The sequence below is a fragment of the Pterocles gutturalis genome, unplaced genomic scaffold (genome assembly GCF_000699245.1).
Source record: "Pterocles gutturalis isolate BGI_N339 unplaced genomic scaffold, ASM69924v1 scaffold18646, whole genome shotgun sequence".
NCBI lineage: Eukaryota > Metazoa > Chordata > Aves > Pterocliformes > Pteroclidae > Pterocles > Pterocles gutturalis.
Window position 1 is genome coordinate 67599 of NW_010098270.1, and position 23390 is coordinate 90988.

At 36.1% G+C, this 23390-nt stretch overlaps 1 protein-coding gene across 1 annotated transcript in view; it reads right to left on the reverse strand.

Annotated features, from left to right (window-relative positions):
- Positions 1-2257: 2257 nt before the first annotated feature.
- PARN (poly(A)-specific ribonuclease) overlaps positions 2258-23390 on the reverse strand; it is a 59810-nt gene continuing 38677 nt past the window's right edge. The window contains exons 21-23 of the mRNA XM_010072460.1: positions 11615-11804; positions 4771-4964; positions 2258-3191 (exon numbers count right to left, since the gene is read on the reverse strand). Coding sequence (XP_010070762.1) covers positions 3139-3191; positions 4771-4964; positions 11615-11804 — 437 coding nt within the window. The 3' untranslated portion in view covers positions 2258-3138. The remainder of the gene's footprint in view (positions 3192-4770; positions 4965-11614; positions 11805-23390) is intronic.

The window sequence follows — 23390 nt, forward strand, 5'->3', positions numbered from 1 at the left end:
GGCTCCCTCAGGCTGCCGGAGGGGAGCTGCGGCGCCACTTCCCGCCCGGCCCTGAGGGAGGGGGAGCGCGCTCTGCCCCGGCCGCCCGCAGCCTTCAAGGGTCCTCTGCCCAGAGCTGGTGTCGCCGTGAACAGGCGCCATGCAGCAGGGCACTGAGCTAGGCGTAGCCATCGTTGCTCCTCCAAATAGAAAGAAAAACATTAGCTCTAACTTGAACAGATCCGTGGGGGAACAGATACCCCACCACCACCCCAGAGAAAAAGGGAACTAAGGGAAAAAATACAACAACTCAAAAAAGTAATTCAAGCAAAGTATTACACAGATGCATCTGACTTTTTACTGGGCCAAAACACAGCCTCTCAGCAACTCAGGAGCTCTCCCAGACCCAGGCCTTGCCATGCCTCTGGAGCAGAGTAGTGGTACATAAACCCCCGGAGATCCAGGCCCAGGGCTCTCCACAGCCATGAGGAGTGGTGTTGACAGCTTTGTTTTTCAGAAACAAATGCTGTAAGGATCTAAATTCTATGCACGTATTTTAAACGTACATTAGGAAACAAATGTGGATCTAATTTAAGCAGCTACATTCCTTCCCTTCTAGAATTAATTATTTAATTTCAAATGAAGGGAAGTGTACCAAACCCCACCGAATGCTGAGGTCTGAGGCAGTGGAAATGGGCCCAGTTCCTTCTTAGGGCAGCACCTGTCACTGACCCCTGACAGTTCTCCACCCAAACTTCACATCAGAAATACTATAGCCCTGCATCCAGCCACATTTTATTAGCTTATCTAGGTGTTAACTGGTAAAATCAAACACATTTAAGGACTAGAAAATGGAAGACCACTATTTTCTTAGGAGGTATTAGTTACACATAAATAACATCCTGCTCCTCAAATGACAATTCGGGGCGGGAGGAGGGTAGAAATAGTGGAAATAGCTATTAACCTTTACAGTTTAGAGGATGATATACATGGCCTACTCCAAAGAAACAAGTTTTTAAGGGATTGTATTGTAATGCAATTAAGACTCATAAATAATATCCTGCTCCTCAAAATGACAATTCGGGGTGGGAGGAGGGTAGAAATAGTGGAAATAGCTATTAACCTTTACAGTTTAGAGGATGATATACATGGCCTACTCCAAAGAAACAAGTTTTTAAGGGATTGTATTGTAATGCAATTAAGACTCACATTTTTCCTGCAGGTATGTAAGCGTTGCTGTTCAAGAGGAAGTCAGTACCATAAAGATCCTAACAGCCTCAGGGTGAAGACTCCAGGTGGATTCTCTGCAACAGTGTAGGCCTCAATAGCTCTTGACAGAGACTTCCTTGTCTCTTTACCTATAGTTCTGACAATCCCTTTAAATGCTTTTGTATCCTTTTGATATCATGACTCTACACTCCCTCCCAAATCATGTTATGACAGTTCTTTAGGGTATATAGTTAATAACACCCCTCCCAAACATTTGTATAGAACAATGTATAAGTTACCTGAATCATCTCCGTAAGAGATAAATGTTTATACATTTTTCTTTAAGTGTTGCATATATTCTGAGAACTGAATTTGCAGTTTTCCTAGGTTTGTATACTCAAGATAGAAGTGATTTAGGTATTTACTCCTAAGGTCATGAGTCTCAGAGAAGAAAAGTCTCTGGATCCTTGAAAGCAGAAGAGTGTAGTTACTAATATCGCCTTGCATCACTAACAACACCCTCTTCTATCCCACATTTTAGTGTCAGAATGGGATGATGTGTCTGCTATTAAAAAAACAACAACTTAATTATACTAATTTTGTTAGTATTCCAAGGTTAGAAATTAAACATTTAATGTTTAACATTTTTAGATAATTTTCCCCTTTGCAATGCAAGTTCAAGATAGCTCTCAGAATAACTTAAAAATCCCAAAGTTTTGGCATACCTTCAAACAGGTTATTGCGTTGTTTAAATGACAGTGGCTCCCACTCTAATGTAAATAAAATTTGATGAAGCCTTCTTAATATTCCACTCTTCCACAGCAATGGTTTTAAACTCCCTGATTTGCCGAACTCTCTTCTTCCCCCCCCGTTCCAAGGGAAACACATGGCAATTTAAATCTTATGACAACAGGCTTACTTTTCCTCGTTACATTTCACAAATCTCGAAAGTAATCCATGGACCAAAATGGTCTGCTAACCACAGGCTCACAAAAAAACCTGTTATATTATGAAGAAAAAAGAGTTCACTAAAAACATTTCAGAAGCTAATAAATAAAAACAAACCATATCCTAAGAAAATGTCTTTAATTTTCATTTTATGGAAATACATCTTTTGTTTTTATTTCCATGATACAAAAAATGTTAAATATCAAACATTTTCTGAAATCTAACAATGCAGATCTTTTTTTAACAAATAAGGGGCTGGTGCAGTTAGCAGGTTTGTCACAGGTACCAAAAAACATTTTTACAAAAACCCCACAAGCTGGGGAAGAAGGAGGGAAGAAACAGATCGAGACTTAAGAGTGAAAACAGCAATAGATGTGAAAACAAAGAAAAACTACCTCCCACCAGAAAATTAATAATTGAGAAACCTATAAGTTACAGTTTTTTGAAAGGATAAGGTATGTATAAAGTTGGCATTTAGATGAATACTGGCTTCAGAGGGGGTGGGGGGGCAGAGAATGGAAAACTGAAAAAGATTTCCAGATAAAGTAACTGGTAGAAAGAAATATGTGAAACTGCAGCTCTACCTGTTTCAAGAACAGCATACTGATATTGCCTGAAAAAACAGCTAAAGATTAGGAGATTTGTGGTAACTCCCCTCAAGCATAGGAAATAGCCTAGCATGAAATCATGAAGTGCCAGTTCTTTTTGTACATTTCATAGTCAGCATGCCAAAGTAGGTGACCAAAATACATTGTCTTGCTTCTTAAATCTAACATCATAACAGCAAGGATTTCACATGATCAACAACGAGTCATATACTAGTTAATATACACACAAGTAAAATTGACAGTGATTGTTCAATGAACAGTTTAAAATAATTAAACTGATTTTCAGGACACATACTGCTTTGTTAACACCACTTTATTTAAATAAAGTATGGCTTTCAAGAGGTGTATTCTCACAACTGCTTTCAATCAATTCCACTTGTAAGGCAGTTGTTTCCTACCATGTTTCAGGGACTTCAAAAATTCCAGTGGAACTAGTTGTGAGGCATCCTAAAAGACAGAGTCATGGAACAATATATTAAAGACTTCAATATACAAACACTGAAAGGAATAAAGATTAAATGAAGAATCTTTTTCTTCTCTCAGAGCATACCAAGACATATTTTTTTCCTCTAGAGCAAGGCTCTAGATACATTACTGGCAAGTCAGTATTTACAAAGGGAAACCAAGAGACTGTTTATGAGTAGGCACTTAAAAAAAAAAAAGAAAAAAAAAAGGTAAATGTCAAGTTTCTTACCCAAATGGTAAATATTATATTCTGCAATTAATTAATATTTTTAATCCAAGTAATTTTGTTTCTGCAATAACTGGGATGATAGCATTAAATAGCACTCTTTTCCCAAGTGCAGTTATTCTTGTTTAAGGCAGTTAAGACAACTAAAGACAGTGGAGAGTATTTACAGCCCAAATTAATTGGAGAAGAAAGATGAATCACACTCGTACTGATAATGTATATATTCATAATGCCAAATACAGAGCATGAACTTTATACTTGGAATTACAGTAGACACTCTTGCCATTTTGCATATGCTTGCATGGCCTAATTTCCCTACTGAACTACAAGAAGAAAGCAAATTCCAAGCACAGCTTTTGAATCGGCTAAGAAAGATTTTACTCTATCAAACCCAGAGAAAGGATGCTTGGTACACAATACCACTTTCTGGACAAAAGTGGTAGAGCAGAGATTGAAATGAAGTGTTAACTATTAATGTTAATATTTGAATATACTTCAGTACAGGAAGTGCTCTAGATGAGAAATTATTAAGATATGACTTAATGAGAAATTCCATTGTTTTCTCAATTTACAGAAATATCTCACAAATTAACTGTAAATAAGGGATGGTAGTGCAGTATTATCAGGCTATTTAGTCTTAAAATGCTAATTAAAAGGGCACATACATTAGCATTCAGGGCAGCAGGTAGGTTTATTAAAACTGGATTCATTTGCAAGCAACAGAGATTGTGTAATGACACACATCTGGCAGGTCAAGCTATGTGGATGCAATTATGCCAGGACTCCATCCAATCAAGTTTAAGGGAAAATGTCCACATTAAGTTAACCTTAGATTTCATGATAAAGTATTGGATTAACAGGGAAACCTACTCTAGAATCCTACTTCCAGAATGCCTTCAATTTTACTTACGATATGCAAAACATACTAGGTAACCTTAACTAGAAAGTCACATTTAAAAAACCAAACCAAAACAAAAAAATGGATTAAAAATAGCTACAAATATTCAAAGAGCTTTATTTTAAAGAAGAAAGTAAGCAAATAAGATCAACTACATATCGCTTTGGTTGGCTGGTCTCAGGTGGGGTTGTGTTTGTTTGTGGGAGTGTTTTTTTTGGTTTTGGGGTTTGGGGGTTTGTTTTTGTTTTTACAATTTTTATATGATGAAATCTTCAGTTTAAATAACATTGCAAAATACCTTATAACAGTGATTTATTGCATTGCATTCATAGAAGTCCAGAAAAGTTAAGACATTCAAGAAAACAACTTCAGTTCTGTTCAGGCCTCAGGTAGTTGCAAACAGAACAGAAAGCCATGCACACGAACACTGTGCCTACCTGTTGAAACTTTTTCTGTCTTGATCTTTTTGAACTTTTTGGCTCTCTTCTTACCATCTGGAAGGGACTCTGGACAGGAGTCTGTCTGATCACATTCTGGATCTTGACCTTCTCCCTCTTCCATATCATCAGAACCACTTTCCTCCTGAATAGGACTCATGCTTCTCTTTCCCAATGTACTGGTACCTGTAAAACTGAAATTTAGAAGAAATATGATCACTAACAAGTCAAGAATAACTATGACATAGGTACTAGCTGTTATACATCTATTAGATGTTTTTTAAGGTAGCAGAATAGACTGAAGTAGTGTACCATTAAATTACATTATCTGGAAGATCTGACTTAACTATGAATTCCCTGAGTTGACCACCTAATCTTCTGTAGATGAAGGTATTAATTCTTTGTCCTATAGATGTGTCAGGCTTCTCTGCTATTCTGACGAGATCACTCAACTCAAATGTAATTAAATCTGTTCTCTATCCCTGCTTTATTTTAATTTTTATTCTCGTAGTTATGAAAGCTCTTGTAAAGCATTCTCAATAGATAGTATGTCACACAGAACTGTTAAGCCTCAAACACATATCTTGATATTGAAGGATTCTACATGCTAACTTCATCCGCTCTCCTGGAACTATATGCAGTGTTAAAAGCATTTCTATTACATAAAAGTAGAGAAAACCATCAAGCTGCATACAATAAACTTTAAATCAAGCCTTAAAGTGAAGAGTCCTACTATCCAATGGGCCGGTAAAATAAAAAGCACAAAAAATTGTACGTTCATTTCATAGGTAGTATTTGAATGAAGCTTGACTAATAGTAGTATAACGATGAACTTTGAGCTCCATTTCATTCAGCATACATTGAAATAACACTGCATAGATTTTCATTTGACTGGAATTCTACTGTTAAGTTTCCTTGAAAGACAAATGACAATAGTAAAAACAAACTAGCATAAGAAAGAAGGGAGTAGCAAAGGGGCTAATTAAAAACTTCTAGATATGTGAATACCAGCTACTTAAATGTCTATTTTAATGCTCTCTTAGACCAACCAATTAAAAAAAGTTTCAGACTTACAAACCTTTAGTTTTTCATTAAGAACCACACAAAATGGCTGTATGTATCTAACCTCTGTTCTATTCTTTTATTTAAATAAAAATTAATACCAAGTTATAGAACAAAGCTTTACAAACGGTTTTATTTTTTCTAATCAATACCAGCAGGTAATTACGGTGTTTCAATAAAGTTTTAGCTAAAGGACTGTTAAATTTGGCTGTATAATTTTGGCTTTGAAATGGAATTTTTTCAGCTGAACATTTTGCAATTTAAAACAGACTCTTTCTGGGATGTCCAAAGGCAATAAACAAACATGAAACCTATGATTACACCTCATGCTCTTACTTCCACTTCAGGAGCACAAACACCATTTGCTTTAATGAATAGCTGGCTTTTCCTCCAAACATTCACACACAGAAGGCTTTCTTGCATAATTTCTTACAAATCATCGTTTCAAGTCACACTGCAACTACCAGCAATAAAACGATGCAAACCAAAAGCTGGGTAGAAGTGTTTAGTGTTTATCCTACACACACCCTTCAATATTGTAAAACAGGCAAAAACTAGGTTTGGGGAAGAAAAGGTCTAGTGCAAAAAGAATATTTAGAAAATGAAAAACTATTGTGTAGTTTGTAGAAAAGTTTGTAAGAATTCTACTTTTGGGAAAGATATTCTAAAAAATACATAAGGAAGAAAATCTCCTGGGCCAGAAATTACGATCCCAGGATTTGTTAGACGTATTGTGAGCACTTGGCTGTTAGAAGGGAACTTGCACTCACTGTAGGAAGAAGCTCCCTTTTTGAAACCTCTTATGGCTGAATTTAATTTTTTTCAACTTAGACTCTTGAGAAGTTATTGCAAATAAAGAGAAAGTTCTTGACCTTCAGTGCACAATCCGCTGTGTCCCAAAGTACAAAACAAACATTTGAGGCCTTATGTTTTTCCTGCAGATACCTTAATAGGAAAAAAACACCAAAAAATGGCAGCACAAAACTCAATATATTTATAATTAAGAACTGTTGACTTCTTGCTTTCTCCCAAAATATTAATTTTATTCTACACCAAGGATTGATTTTTTGTGTGTGTCTTATTCTTCTTTGACCCAAAATAAGATTCAAGGACTAAAGCAACACTACATATTCACTTAGCAATAGTAGCAAATCAGCGTGGTTTTATATATAAATTAGAGCACTACTCAGAGCAAAGTTCAGTTTTCTAATTATACCAGCTATTCTGGAATATGTCCATATTTTTGTCTCAATTTCCTTACTCTGTTGAGAAACAACAAAGTGGAAGAACCAAACAAAGAGCTAGCAGCATTTGTTCAAATCAGATACACCTGTGTAGGATCCTCAACTGTTTGGATACCTGAACTATTCAGAGACAGAGATTTACATCATCCATTAACAAACATAGCAATTAGGATTCAAAACACACATGTGCAACAGTTCTCCAGGCAATAATTTTTTTTTAAAGAATATATTTAAGAAGGTTCTGAAATTTCTTTTGTATATCGAAATTGAGTTTGTTCTCATTTTTAAATGAAATTACTGGGGGAAGTAGGGGGCGTGTGTGCAGAAAACAAAACAACAAGAAAAGCCTATCATACACTCCAGCTGGCAAATCTACTTAGTGAACACAATATAGCTTTCACATCAGGTGGTGATGATGGTAGGTGGGATTCCAAGCATCTTCGATGACGGCAGTTCCACTAGTCCTTCCTCAGCCTCTCCCTTATGTTGACCTATTTTAATGCCAGCCCACAGGCAAACTTGACGAGGATGAATGCCACTGGAGGAAGGTGGTAGAAACAGAAAATCTAGATTTTATTCTCAATTTCTATTCCTGTTAAGTACAAACCTAATCAACAAAGAATACAGTATTTTTGTTAAATCCCAGCAGTATGACTAGCAACATTAGTACTAGAATAATCAACAGGATGTGAAGGACTTCTATATCACCCTACTGCCAGAAAGAGCAGGGACTCCACCAGGTTAAACTGCCCATGAGCTTTGTCATGTCATTTCAGCTACTAAGTAGCAGCAATCCAACTAGTACTAAGGTAATTATTTTGAAAGAAGTGAGGGGAGAGAGTAAAAGGTGGGAAAACAATTATGATCATGTAGCATTAAACATTTTCTGTTTTGGAAGAGCCTGTCCTACTGTAAGGACCGCTTACTTCCATCACAACAGAGCATCTTGAATTGGCCTGGATATATACAGACCTCCAACTTCAAGTAAATTCCATTTAAACAAAAACATAAACCCTGTATTTTCTTGCTGCATTGAAGGGGGGAGTAGTTACTGATCCATCATAAAAATCAGCCATTGCAGCTTAAGAGCAGGTGAAATCCCCTGACTAGAGTACAATACTTTGCTTGAAATATTTATTATCCATATCTTTAATGACTCAGCTTTTCACAATTCTTATCCTTTACTCAGTAATAAACCACTATAAACAACCATTTCTGTAAAAAGCAAAAGAGTCATCAGCAGAAATACACAAACATTTCAAAAATTATACAAACCGTCTTCAGCAAAATAAAGACATTCAAGGAATTGGTGCTACAAACAGTGCCCTAACTTGACAGAAGATGCAGCACTCCTGGTTTTAGCTAGAAAACCTGTACAGCAAAATGACATATTACCTTCCTATACTTCATACTAGCGTAAGTCTTCTGCCGTTGGCCTTATTTTATTTTACTCAATCCTAGATGACGATCAGGAAAATTAGAATAAGTATCTACAAGTAGAGCAGGATATCTAGTTTTACACAGAAGACACTCTATTTAATTTTTCATGTTGTGGTTTAACACTATTTTGCTAAGGAAAATATCTTGAATCCAGGCATTTAACAGTCATGGAGGAGCTGGCAGGCAGTTATTTGCTGGTTATGTGCTGCAGCACAACATAGCTGGTACCATAGAATACACAAGAGGTCATGATCCATCCGTTTTGAAAGTGTGTCCTGAATAGTGAACAGCTTTAGAGAAGAGAATCTTATTAACTACTTCAAGTTTTGTCAGATGCATCCGTTTTCCCTATGCTTTTCCATCTGATGTTAATAGTCAGGTGTATTTCCATTAAAATAAATTTTGATATCTAACAGTAATAAGTTATATGCAAAGGGTATATGTTATTATAAACAGTTGTACCTCATGACTGCTATTAATACTATTACACTATATTTTCTGAAGAGTAGTTCCTCTATAATAGGGGACTATAGGTTTTTTAGTAAAACAGGAATGAAAAAACCTTTGTTACACACTTATCAATCTGTCAATTTAAGACAAAAGTTCCTTACAAGAAATACCCAACAACTTCATTACTGAATGAAAAAGTAGCCAGGATATATTGTCATCATGGAGAGGAACAGTTATTCTGCAGCTGTGCTCCCTGGCAGAAACTGATGCAGTAAGCTTATTAAATAATAAATAAATAAAGGATGCAGTAACATGTAGCTATTATAAGAGATCAGCTGCTAGATACATCGCAGTATTGAGTGCTCAACTATATACGATTAAAATTAATTTGGAGAAATACATACAAATATAAATGCACACATATATTTGTCCCAATTCCTTCATATAAAGATTTATGACCTTTATTATATTTAGCATAAAAATAGTTATATATAATATATATAAATTAAGATAAATATTTTTGAAATATCTTTGGAAACAAAAGGAAAATGTTCATCCTGAGTGAACTGAAAGACCACAAGGTTTGCAGTTCCACGTTATACCTAACCAGATGACACTTAAGAGGAAACATCTACAAAAGATTAGTTGACAGAAGAACACAATCTAACTAGTAACAAATAAGATTAATAAAAAATATTTCAAAAGACCTGCATGAAAGGGAATTTGGCACAGAACCAAATCCCTTTATTAACGGAATAATGCGAGAACAAAAATTAATGCAACAGCAGTTACAAAAGAAGTTCTATCAACAAAATAAAAGCTGTTATCCAAGGCTATTAAAGTGTTAATCATCTAAAAATAAGGCTGATTCTTGGGGAATTTTACAACACCAGAAAAAATAGATTAAAAATTCTCAAGCACATTAAGTGGTTAGGCATACAATTCAGTAAAATTATGATCCACCACAATGAGAATTTTATTCAGCAATTTTCCTAATAAGGGATTTGCTGTAGTCCTCAAACTTCTTTGTGAGATAACAACAAATCAGCTTTCCACATTTACTATTTTCCAAAGTATATGTTAAAAATAAATTCTTTATGGTTTAAAACATAAGCTGCCACTCTTACCAACTGCCTAGAATCTGAGAGATACCCCAAACCCAACATTCATTGAGGACAGATACTTTCTGTAGTAGAAATAAAACCAGAACTTAGTATTTCTTTGCAGTAGACTCAAAAAGTATTTTGAGACTATTTAATACAGACTTAATTATAGAGCTAAATCTTAGCAACACTAAACTAGTGCCAGGACAATCTTCAGAGCTCCTCATCTCTTCAGAGCATGCACTCCCAAGTTTTCCTAAGTGCAATAGTTCAATTAAACTAACTTCATTTGATATGGATTTCATCACCAGGTTCCTCCATATGGCTTTTAGGGATTAAAAATCTTCATATCACATTTAGAATTCCCACCATGACAAAAGCCATGAAAATTTGACGGCTAGCCAAAATACACACCTGTGTTTGATTTGGCAAAGTAGGCACACCATAAGCTCGTGTAAGTGAGAAGAACAGAACAAGTTTAATATTTTTGTTACATGACAGATAACATTCACAGGAAGATATAATGGGAGCTAGAAATTATCATAGCATTCCCAAGAAAGATAAAGCAGAAAGACTTCCATGTTGGTTTATGACCATCTCGTTTGGTCTGTCTAACCAGGAAAAAAAAGCGAAGCAAAGCAAACCAAAAACATCACACCAAAAAAAAAAAACCCCAACAAAAAACCCCAAAACACCACCTCACATCTAATTTACGCACTCCACAAACGTTTTAAATCTAGAATTGGTAGAATCTGAAGGGGCGGGGAGGAAGAAAGAAGGGCACTAACTTGATAGGTTAATTACATAATTATATTAGCACTAAAAGAGTCTTCCCATTCACAGCTACACAGATGACTAAGAAGCCTCCTGTTACCATCACATCCAAAACCTGTCATTAATATGAGAGGGTAAAAATGGAACAAGCAATACACAGCAACATACTGTACCGGACACAAAACCAGCATCTCCTGACTTAATTTAACCTTAAATAATGAACTAACACACTTTTCAAGTTTTACTCCAAAAATTTAAAGCCATGCAAGTATCATTTGCTCTTCTGTTTCTGAAGCATAAGGACGACTTCATCAGGACTGTTCAAGATGGTAATTTATACCCTTCTCTGTGGCAGTATTATCACCGTGGAAAGTCATCCAAAAACCAAGATGGCCTTTACAAGGGTATAAAATGACAGCTAAGTTTCCAGATGACACAAGCCATTCAGAGGTGTCAAATGAATAAAGAAAATTATCCTTTTACTTTAGTTATAAGAAATGGTACTGCTACATCAAACTCAGAAGCTGCTATTTGACCTGCCCTCAAAATCCCAATATTTTTAAAATGTTTCTAATCATGTTTGTGACCAAATTCCCTCTGCTCCTTTACCTGTGATCTTGTGACAGTTGATGTACCACTACTGATTTATATGCAAAGAAACATGGACAGAAAAAAATGTCATCCATTGGTTAAGAACTACCTGAAAATTGCTAGATTTCTCATAAAAATGCAATAAAAATACAAGAGTTGGCAATGCAGGAAAAGTCTCACCTGTTAACACAGTAGTATCGACTCTGGGAAACGTAAGGTGTGCACTGAGTTTTTAACCTCTTTCTCTCCATCTCCTTCCAACTATCTTCTGTACATTTTCTCTTTGCCTGTTTTTCTTCATGTTTTTTCTCAACATATTCTGCATATGTCTGGATCCTATAACTTTCAGCATACCTGCTGGTGTTCACAGCTATGGGGAAAAAGAGTGATATTATATACAAAACACTGTTAAATGACTTATTTTGAAAAGTAGAAGGCAGTGAGCTATTTGTTCTGTTCATATAAATGACTTCTAATTCCATTGTTAGTGATCAGGAAAAAAAAAAAGCTATACTCTCCTAAATTCACATGGTATGTTTGGATTAGATATTCAAAACCCTTCTCAGAGTCAGAATTCATACAAAATGGGTTAAATCTACTTAAGACTTTTCTTTTAAATTAGAAACCATCAATTCTTTCATATAAACGACTTCTAATTCCATTGTTAGTGATTAGGAAAAAAAAAAGCTATACTCTCCTAAATTCACATGGTATGTTTGGATTAGATATTCAAAACCCTTCTCAGAGTCAGAATTCATACAAAATGGGTTAAATCTACTTAAGACTTTTCTTTTAAATTAGAAACCATCAATTCTTCAGTCGCAACCCTCTTCCAGATTGCTTGTTGGCAAGAAAAGTTTTCCTGGATTTTTTCCCTTTTAGTCTCATTACTTAACCCAGCACATTTATTTTGCAAGCCTGCCAGGAAAAGACGACACTTGCAAAGCCTTTGCCAAAACTCTGTTTGATTGCTGTGAAACATAAGCTTATTTGAGCTGCATTTTTGGTTGCACAAGATATCCGTGGAAGCAGCACTTAACTAATAGCCAGCTGTTCCATTCTTGTATCTTTCTCATGTTTGGTCTCCATTTAACTAAAAAAGACTGCAAGTCCAAGGTAGAAGGATTTCTGTCAATGCAAAATTAGAATCACTTCAAAAACAAATAAAAAACTTTCACTGCCTTCACTCAGCAACAATTTACCACCATTCCTTCAAATCCCAGCATCTTCACAGCTCTCAGACTTTAGTCTGTAAGCCAAGCTCTGGCCTGAAGCCATCACTATAACAGATGAATCAGCAAATTAAACTGACTGTCAACTGGTGTCCTCTGCTGTTTTTAGCTTAAATCACTGAAAGAAAGTATTGTAAACCAACCAGTAAACCAGTTTAAATATTAAAAAAACCCCAAAACCAGATTGTTGTTCATATACTTGGGTTGTGCATTTTAAAATACCATAACTGTAGTGGAGAAGAAAATCCTGATTTTATTACGTACTTCTGATCTTTTTGTAGAAATTTCAGATATGTATCTAACTTTCTGATTCTAGTTGAAGTGTTCTCATCTTGAATACAGCTATTGTGTATTACCTCTGGCCCAAGCACTAGAAATAGCAAGGCCCAACATCACAATTCAGAAAAGGTGAGGAAGATGGATGGATTTGGATTTATTCCTCTTTCAGAAGAGATCATCTATTCTCAATACTGGCTACGCTACTGTGAAACGAATTAACCTATAGTCCCAGTCACAGGATACAGATGCTGCTGCTGCTAAGTCTTTCAGATGAACATAAAGCTGGGCAACAGCTTTGTATATTTAATTTTAATCCCAAGAATAGATACTAGCAATTATGATTAATAGCCTCATGAGATTGTTGCACTAAGCAAAGAGACATTATGCATACCTCCTTTCACACCCCTTATATTTGTTTTGAACTGTGAAGTTCCAGTATCTGTTTGTAAGAATTAGGAGTATATTTACTGCCCATGAATTTATGGTGCAGGCATCGTGAATGAATTAATAATGCTCACTGGAGTTACTGCATGCCAGACGACATTCCTCAGGGTAAAATTTGTTTAGTTAAACTCAAGCATGTTTTTACTTGCTAAAATCAAGCACATAGTTACCATGGATCATCTGATAAATAGTGATTTGTTAAGACACAATAACCATTTCACATTATTTATTTTGCCATAAACTAAGAACCAAAGTTATGGCTCTTCCATTTAATTCCCTGACAAACCCAGTCTGTATTTAAGGAAAAAAAATAAAAATCATCCTTATGCAGTCTAAAGATAATTTTAAAATAGATCTGTGTAAGAGACAATATATTTGAACAAAGACAACTCTGCTTTCCTGAAATAAGGCCTGTATTTTATAACAACCCATATGCACACAAATATACACATAGAAATTGTTGTAGTTTTACCCTGGCTGGCAGCAAAACGCCACAACAGTTCACTCACCCTGCCCTCTCCCCCGCCAGGGGATGGGGGAAAGAATTAAAGGGGGAAAGGGAAAAGAGACTTATGGGTTGAGATAAGAACAATTTAATAACTAAATTACAATAATATTGAAAATAATAATGATAATAGTAAATTAAAATAACACAAATATAACATACAAATGTAATACAATATACAAATATACAAACGAGTGACACACAGTGATACTGCTCACCACCTGATGACCAAGGCTCAGCCCATTCCCGGCTAACAAACCCGGAGCAGGAAAAGTCCCAAAACCACAATCCCAGAATGGAGATAAGAGCCCAAGATGACCCTGAGAGAGGGGCAACCCAGGGGGGAGATGACCCAGAGCCAGAGAGAGAACTTCCGGACAGAGTCTCATCTATATACTGGGCATGACCTGCATGATATGGAATATACCATTGGCCGGTTTGGGTCTCAATCCGAAACCTAAGGTCAAATCCTAGGCTGGTAACTGGAGCTGTGCTTCCTCCCAGCTTCTCCTGCACCTGCAGACACTGGCACAGCAGAGAAGGTGAAAAGTCCTTGACTGTCCTGGCAGCACCTATAAACATCAGTGTGTGATCAGCCTCCTCCTCAGCACAAGTCTGAAACACGGCCTTGCACTAGCTGCCATGAAGAAAATCAACTCTCTCAGCTGAAACCAGGACATATATATGTTTATACATTTAACATACAAAATTATATGTTGAATATATTGCTTCCTGCATTGAACAACTGAAGTGAAGGCATATGGAGAATTCTACAGAGCCACACAGATAAATCAATCTTGCATGGTCTTGAACTGAACAGCAGCTCCCTATAAAAACTTAAAATACATTTTCTCTGATGCTTTTTTGATGAATGCTGTCCATATTGCCAAACAAAGCAAATACAGTTACATCCCCCTGCATTGCCAGCAGAAGAAATGCGTTGCTAGAAAGCTTAGTGAATTCTGACAAAGTAAAAAGAACTTAGGGGTTTTATTTACTTATTTAAATCATAAGAGAAAAGAGAAATCTTTCTGTGAGAAACCTGACCTAGTAACCAATGCCATATGGCTGCATTTCATTACATTAGTTGCAGCCATAAAGCTAAGTTTGTCTTATAGCAGAATAATAGTAATTGCACATTATTTTAGGAAAAACATTATTCTAGAGGACGGCATCTCCCCTAGTTATTAGGCAAGCTATTAAACAGGCTGATTGACGTAGCACAATTCAAGAGGAATATGTACAAAGATACTTTTTCACCAAGTCCTTACTCTTATGCAGAGTAAAATCTTGACAGACGGCCACTGACAATATTAAGTCTCTTAATAAATAGATAAATATTTAAGTGAACTGTGTAGGTAAAACCCCATGCTATATAAATAAAATAAATACAGAGAACTACACAGATTAAGGCTGCAACACTAGAAACCGAAGTCTGTGAAGTACTAAAGTGAAAATTCACCTGTGAAGCCTTAAAGTGCCCTCTGTATGGATGCTGTGCTAACCTTACCTGATCATGTACTACTTAAAAGATGGGACTGCTGCCTCAGTCAGATCGACAGTGTTCCATTAGGGAGTAGCTAATTCACTATTTTGTTTTGTTCTCATTATTCATTGTATGGTTCCGCAGCCTTATTTACTGACTTCTAGGGCTATTCATGCTCCATTTTAAAAAAATCAGAAGTTTGCATGTGCACATTTTTCATCATGGCATTGTCCAGTCTTTCAAAGTAAAGCTCATGAGCCAAAGCAGCAGTGCTATGTGCCTATTCTATACACAGAAAGCAGAAGTAAAGACGCAACATCCCAGATTAGAGGGTATCTTTTAAATTAGCCTAAATGAGATTAAACTGTTCACTACACAGACCATTCAATTAGGGTTGGGTTCCTACACAGCAAGTGTATTAACATATTCCAGAGAAGTCATAAAAGAAAATTCTCCAAAAGAAACAGCATGTGATGAGGTGGGCAGGGGCTTTATCAATACATAAGCACAGTTTACCTATATTACATTATGTTAAATATTAGAGAAATTGGCATTTCTTTTTTTTTTTTTTTTTTTTTTTGTTAGCCTATATGCAGTTTTCAGACCTTTAGGCATACCTGGACAATTTCTGCTGCACTGCATCACACTGTTACACTGTTACTAATTAGCTCAACCAGAAACTTTAAATGCACTTCTCCAGCCTCTCCCACTTATGACAGTTACTAATAGTTGCGAGTGTTGACTCAATAGAAAAAGCATTGGGCACACACTTTGTTGACTTCTCTCAGAAAGAAATGGATTAACTTGAGAGAATTCTCACTAATTCTAGACAACATTTCTGCTGATTTCTGCTTTTATCCTACCCTCTCCAATTTGTCTTTTTCCCAGTTCAGTCTTTTCTGGGTATGTCCTTATCTCATATTGGTCTCGCAATCTATCATAACCCTAAACATTCTTCAATACTAAACTCACTGTTTCCTGTTTTCCTACCTCCTTTTTAAATTTTTTTGTCTCCACTACCATTAGGCACCAGTTTCCCCCACGCTACATCCCATTATCCATTTCTGGTTCTTTATCCCACTTTTTTTTTCATGCAGGGTAGCCCTTATCAAATGCATTTTTCCTTAGTGTCAAACCAGTTTATTTTCAAACCTGGTCCAATCACAGCCTCTGTGCTCCATCTGAACATGTAAACTAATTCGCTCCCGATCTCGCTCCCATTCACTAGATCCTTGGCCATCCCTTGCCTTAAATAAGGAAGCAGAGCTGGCAATGGGGCTGGAACCATGTGCTGGTTGATGTAGTACTATAAAAACCTTGGTGAAATGAAACCTTGGTCCACCTCCAAAAGGAGCAGCACACCACAAACAAGCAAACAAAAACATATAAAAATTACTCCATCACCATTAATATTTTTCTTAAAATAGTCTGGTTTGAAAGCCAAAATAAAGAACACTAAAGAACAAGGACAGCACCAGTGCAGTTTACCCTCTCCTGCCAGACTAAATGAACAATTTTTAAAACTATGAGCAATATTTAGGATTAGGGAAAAGACAGACTCTACCAACTCCTACCAATAAATGACTGTATTTAGTTTACTTTCTTTATGTTTCTTCACTTGGAGTAAGTTCATATAATACCCCAGAGTTAATGATGAATGGCACTCATTCAAATACAGAAATACAGCACAGATTCAATCTCACAATTTTTGTGCTCTCTTCTCTCTCAGTACATACAGAGAATGAAGTTATAAACTAGCTGGCTACTTTATTGTATTATTCAGTGATCTTCAGAATTTCACAGGCATGTAGAATAATCTAGAAGACTAGAAAACAAGTATTTTTCTTTAGCAGGAAATAAGTGATCCTGCGAAGAACAGTTCTATGTAGTACGTTACTCTTAGTGCTGACAAAAAAAAAAAAAATTTAAAAAAGTAACTAAATGTAGTGGATGAGAGCATTTTCTCAAGTCTGGTTCCAAAAAAGTTACTTAAACTGTGTTCCATATGACAGTAGCAGGTCAGAAGGATTCAATTTAATTTGTATTTCAACAGAAAAAACCTGAATGTTTCCTTAAATCTTGCTTTTAAAGTGTTGTGATTTTGTTTGTGGTTTTGGGGTTTGGGGGTGGGGTTGTTGTGTTGGGTTGGTGTTTTTGTTTGTTTGTTTGTTTTTTAAATTCATTTCATCTGGAATGTTTTCATCAACTCACCACCAATCAGCTGAAAGGCACAGTGGAGTTTTAGGAGAGTAAACCCATCTAACATTGTTACTGTCAAAACTGGTCTAAGGCCTCGTTAATTTACCAGAGTAACATGTTCACATACGATAGACACGATTCTTTAAAGCCATGCTCATCACCCCACTCTAGCAAGGCAGCTATTTGGTTGAGTTGGATGTATTCAGCCTACCCTTTGCTAAAGCTGTTATTGAGATGAAACCTTATCATGAAAAAAGTTTTCTCCACTTTCAACAGAAGTATCCTGCCCAAGTCTACTTCTAAGAGAGTCAAAAAAATATTTCAATTGTGACTGAAAAGAGTAAAAAATAACTAATTCAGCTGCAGAAAGCCTGACTGCCTGCTTTCCATTTTCCATGATAGTTGTGCTGCTGCACTGAAACCCTTTTTCACATGCCAAGGTAACTACAGCAGACTTGCCCAGCATTGCTGAATGAAGTGACACTTCATCAGTGTGCTTCTCAAGATCCTTGTCCTCAAGGAAGGTTAAAGAGAAGAAAAACCCTCCCTGCAAATAGTTTATTTAAAAAAAAAAAAAAAAGTAGTAGAGAATTAAATAAAAAAAGGTATCAAGATGTCAAAAGATCCTCTAAGATTATCCTGCACTGAAGCATCATGAAGGGGAAGTCTTGGTCAGAAGACTATTAAAATTCACTTGCAAATTCATTTACAGATAAAAAAAAACATTTAACCATGTGGTAGTCAGAGCCTAATTGTTTGAAACCTAAAAAGCAGTGTAATTTTGGATCCCAGCATCACTTAGAAAAATTCAAAAGCCCTGAAGAAGTTAAAAAGTATTTACTTAGTCAACGTACTTCCAGAAATATAACTACAGTTAAGTGTCTCAAAGATCAGCAGAATTAGTTATTCTGTCTTTTATTCAGTGATAAGGAAAGCAGCCTCAATGTAACTACTACAAAGTGTGAAGTCTCTTAGAACCAGTTGTAGTATTCGATCACAAAATGCGTGCTTCAACAAGCTTTCAACTATTTAACATGCCTGTTTCCCCCTCCTTTCCCAAGGGAATTTATCAAACTTTTGTATATGCATTGCTCCTCACTTGCCCAAACACTGAACAGGCTGGAAGGTACTGTATTTTAAAAGTGCCAAGTCTCTACTTTTTGTTAGAGAACTTAAGTTTTTATCAATTTCACCAACACAGACCACCTGTTCAAACTACTCTAAGAAAATACCGCTCTATGAAATCATCTGCATTGCATTTACTAAAATAAAACAAACAATACTTGACTGATCATTTTCACATGCTTAGAAATTTTGATGTCTAAAAATTTTTGTTTAGGAAAAAAACCTTAAAACACAACTGAGGTAAAATACTATGTTATTCTTTGACACCCATGAAAAAAATATTTTAAAAACCATTTTTGTTCTGAGACATAAGTACAGAATTAAGTACAAAATGTTCAAGGACAAATCACTATGCTAGGACAACATTTTTCCAATTTACAAAATATATGAACATTGTTAGTTATCTCCATACCTAATTTCACAAGCTGCATACTGACTGCATGGACACAGAAATTAAGGTTGGCGAAGACGTATTTCCTTGCTCCAAGGAATCTGTGTACTAGAGCATGATGGAGAAAAATGATTTAACAATTTGAAGGATCCATAGTCTCTGAATTATATGTAGTAAAAGCAACAATCTGCAGGCTGTATCAAAACTGAAAACGCCAATTGGTAGATGGTGCTGACCTCCTCTTTCTGTTTTCCTGTCCAGTATTAGCCTAAGACAGTGGAAGGTGCCAATACAGATTCTAAAATAGACTTCCAAGAAAGACAGTTTTACAAAGATCGCCATCTCTTGTGACATCTGAATCCTGCAGGAAGCAGGATCAATGAGATGATAAAGCAGCTGTTAACCTTGCAAAGGAAGATGGCAGGTTGGTCAGAGAGCAAACCAAAATAAGTCTTTGACTCTCCATTTTGGAGAAAATGGGAAAATGAACAGGTGATCTGAAAGAAAATGGTTTTACAGAAGAAAGAAAAGCTGCCAAGTACAAAGCATGGCAAAGAAAGAGAAAGGATCCTCCAACAACCTTTTAAACTAAAAAAAAATTATCTCAAAGAACACAGGTGATAGTATAGTACACTGAGACATTTCACACTATGCACATGCATGAAGATTGTTATAAAGGATTTTAACTTTTTAAAAGATTCCGTTTTTTAATTACTGAAAGAATTCAAGCTACTTAACCTTTGCACCTTGCTTAAACACCTCAGTAATGGAAACAAAAGCAGTGAAATGTATTAACCTATTTCAAAAAAATCTAAATCAAATTAAAAGGCAGCCAAAAGACTTCCAACATTATATGAAGAAAAAAAACCTACTACATTCAAACTTACAGGGCACAGGTTGTTTTTTTTTTGTTTGCTTAACTGATGAGAAAAAATACAGCTGCCGGTGCCTGAAGGCAAGTTTATCATTGGTCCTCTTAACTCTGCATCACTAATGCCAAAAGTTGTAAACCAGCTATCTATATCATGATTTATACCAGAGGTTCCACTGTAAAACCATGACTAGAATATATCAACCAGCAATTCACGTTCTTGTTAGAGTCAAGATTCCTGCAAAACACAAGTAGAAATTCATCGTGTCTCATTCCCTGCATTTACTAGTACAGAAATGCTTTTAAATCAATAGTGGAGAATTTTCATTTCCAGGAGTACTAGTAAAGTGTTCAGATCTGTTAATCTACAAATTAAAAGTGCAAAATGTACAGAACACTTCCTTTCTAGTCAGACAGAAGGTCTCAACATCTATTATTACTCAAAGCACAGAGAGCTCAGATCTGAAAGACTTATTGGAAAGAAACAGAACCCACGGTCTGGCTAGACAACTGATTTCATCTAACAGCTTGTTACCAAATGGGAAAATCCCATTCCTTGCTCCTTAGCCCCTGCTCCAAGCCACCTGGTCCCATGCCCTCCTTTACAGTGTTTCTGGTGTTGACTGACCTGCTGATGAGCCAAGTTCACCTCACTCAACCAGCAGGGATTTTCCTTTATTATTTTTTCTGGACATAGAACCAGCAGAAGAAAAGCAGCGAGAGCTCATTGCTGGAGCAGGGAAAGATTCATCCCCTTTATGTAACCATGAAGCATTAAGACTGGCACAAACCACTGTCTGTATTTTAATACCAGCAAATTAAACATTTCACCTAAGGCTGAGCAGTTGCAGGAAGCACAGTCCTGCAAAATCTGATGACATTTCTGATGCTGGTTAAGAACTTCAAAACAAGAACTAGTGAACTGAGCCTGGAGACATCCTCATGGTCCATAAGTCTGTAAGACTGTTCAGGACTAACACAGGCATTTTCAATTGAAGCGCCTATTAACGCTCTACATGTTGGGTGCTTCAAAAAGAACTCTCCAGATAATGAGTTCACCCATCAGATAACGTTTGCTACAGGAATTATTGCACCCCATTGCCAGAGTTAACATACTCACTACTGCATCGAACAAGTATGTTGATACAGTCCCCATCTAAAAAGGCACCCCAAACAAAATTTTTAACTTTTACATTTTGCAAACCCTTATTATCCATGAGGAGTGCGAAAACTACAGACTGACTGCTCAGGTCTTCCTACTGAAACAATTTAATTCAAGTCCTTATGTAACATACAGGCACATATAACAAAACATTATGGTCTTTTGAAAAGCTATATGCAGTTTCAAGGTAATGTATGTTTTTAAAAAATCCTACTTGCATTAAGATAATGTAAAAGCACACATTTACAATGTGATTATATCTTACTACAATTACTACAACTATTAGTTTCTCGTCTTAAATGCCACTTTGATGCAGCACAAGAATTCAAGCCACTCAAAAATTAACATAAGAAATACCAAGCCACTGATGCAAAATTTAAACCAAGCTTTCCTAAAACATCAAAACCTTGTGGATCTTAAGAATCCAGAATTTGATGGGGGAGAGGAGAGGGGAAATCACAAAAAAGCTAGAGAAATTGTTTGAGACTGCACATAATTTGAATAAAAAGTAAAACAACAGTAAATGCCGAGAGGAGACATACTGCAGTACAACTCCACCTTCCTTGGTCTACATTAAGAAAGTTTCCTGCCCAGAGTACATATCTGACATTAATTTCACATTATCTTATTGGTGAGAACACAGTCATGTGAAATATAATTTTTCAAAGAATCTGGGTAATACAGAAGATACTACCTGCTATTTCCCCAAATTCAGTGGGAAAGGACTGACATGCACACCATCTCAAAATACATGTGTCTGTTTTTAAATTGTGGTGGTAAGCATTCATCATAAGTAGAAGGTTCTATAGGAAACCCTCTAAAACACTAATAAAACCATGACGTCCAGCCCTGTCCAAGAAACTCACAAGTTCAGAAAGATTAGTGATTTAAACAAGAATCATTGAAAGGCCATCACAATTTCAGCTGCTGCACCTGCTTTAGTCCATTGCTCCCCTGCTATCTAAGTACATTGGTCTACTCAAAGCCTAGAAGAAGAAGATATCTTGCACACAGTAAATTCTATATGAGCTCATGTATCAGTGCGCTAACACATGGAACAACTTTAAATTATTTCAATGCTTCCCATTTATGAAAAGCAGTTGCTTTTCACATTTATTTAAAATTTCAGGTTAAGTGTATTTATTGCATTTTTAAACAGCAAGAAAAAATTCTCAGTAAGATTCTCAAGTTAAAATTATTCTTAAGTCCAGTGGCCTTAAAATACTGTAGAAGTTGCTCATAATCAGAACATAGACTAAAGTTTGCCTAAGCCCTAGGTAAAAAGAATTAAGAGCAAGCATTAGCTGCTAAGGGAAAATAAACCACGTATATTTTTGAAATACGACTGAAAAACTTGTCCATTATTGCCATTAACATATAACTATGTCAAATGTTTCAGAATGGAAAGACAATTTTACTTTCAAGCACTTAAAAAATCTAACATAAAACATTTCCCATGTTTCAGAAATTAACCCACCCTCAAGTAACAGCAATTTTTAAGAGTACATTTCAGACGGCCTATAAAGACTCCACAAGTGCAAAGATATCTAAAGACACCTCCCTTTAAGAGTGCACCTAGGTGCTTTTTAGACAAGTGACCTAGGTGGTGACTGAAAGTTGGCTGACGACAAAATTCAAGAAAATAATGAATAACAAGGGCTTATCATTTATATAAAGTATTAACTGAGGACTTATGAGTTAACTGCCCAGAATGACTGAGATACTGAAATGGCTGAAACACTGAAATAGTTCAGGTTACGTCAATTTATTAATTAAAACAGTGGGTTTACTTTAAAGTAAAGACAAGCCAAAGTCTCCCCCATCTTCTCCACCATTTCCAGACTTTGTATCAAGTCTGGGTCCCTGTAAGTCAAGCAGCATTGAAATAGTGCTTATTTCATACTAACCTTTCCAGATGAAAAGCCAACTTTATAAATATACAAAGCTGAACAGCATCCAAAAGCAAGCTTATCCTCCAAGCTGAAAGTCATAAGAGCCAGAAGTTGTACACCAAAAGTTTGTTCTGAAGTTTCTTGTATTTATCATCCAGAAGAGCGCACACTGCTTTATCTTTTGTCACACACTTAAAAAGCACGTGTTCCATGTTTGACAGAAATGCTGAAACCACATTAAGTACAATTTGGCAACTGTAAGTTCTGTCTCCCAGGTGTCCAACTATGGGAATATCAACCATTTAACAAATTCTTATTAATTACCTTGTTCTCAGGTGCTTGTAACTTGAAAATCGGTTTACAGCAGAGC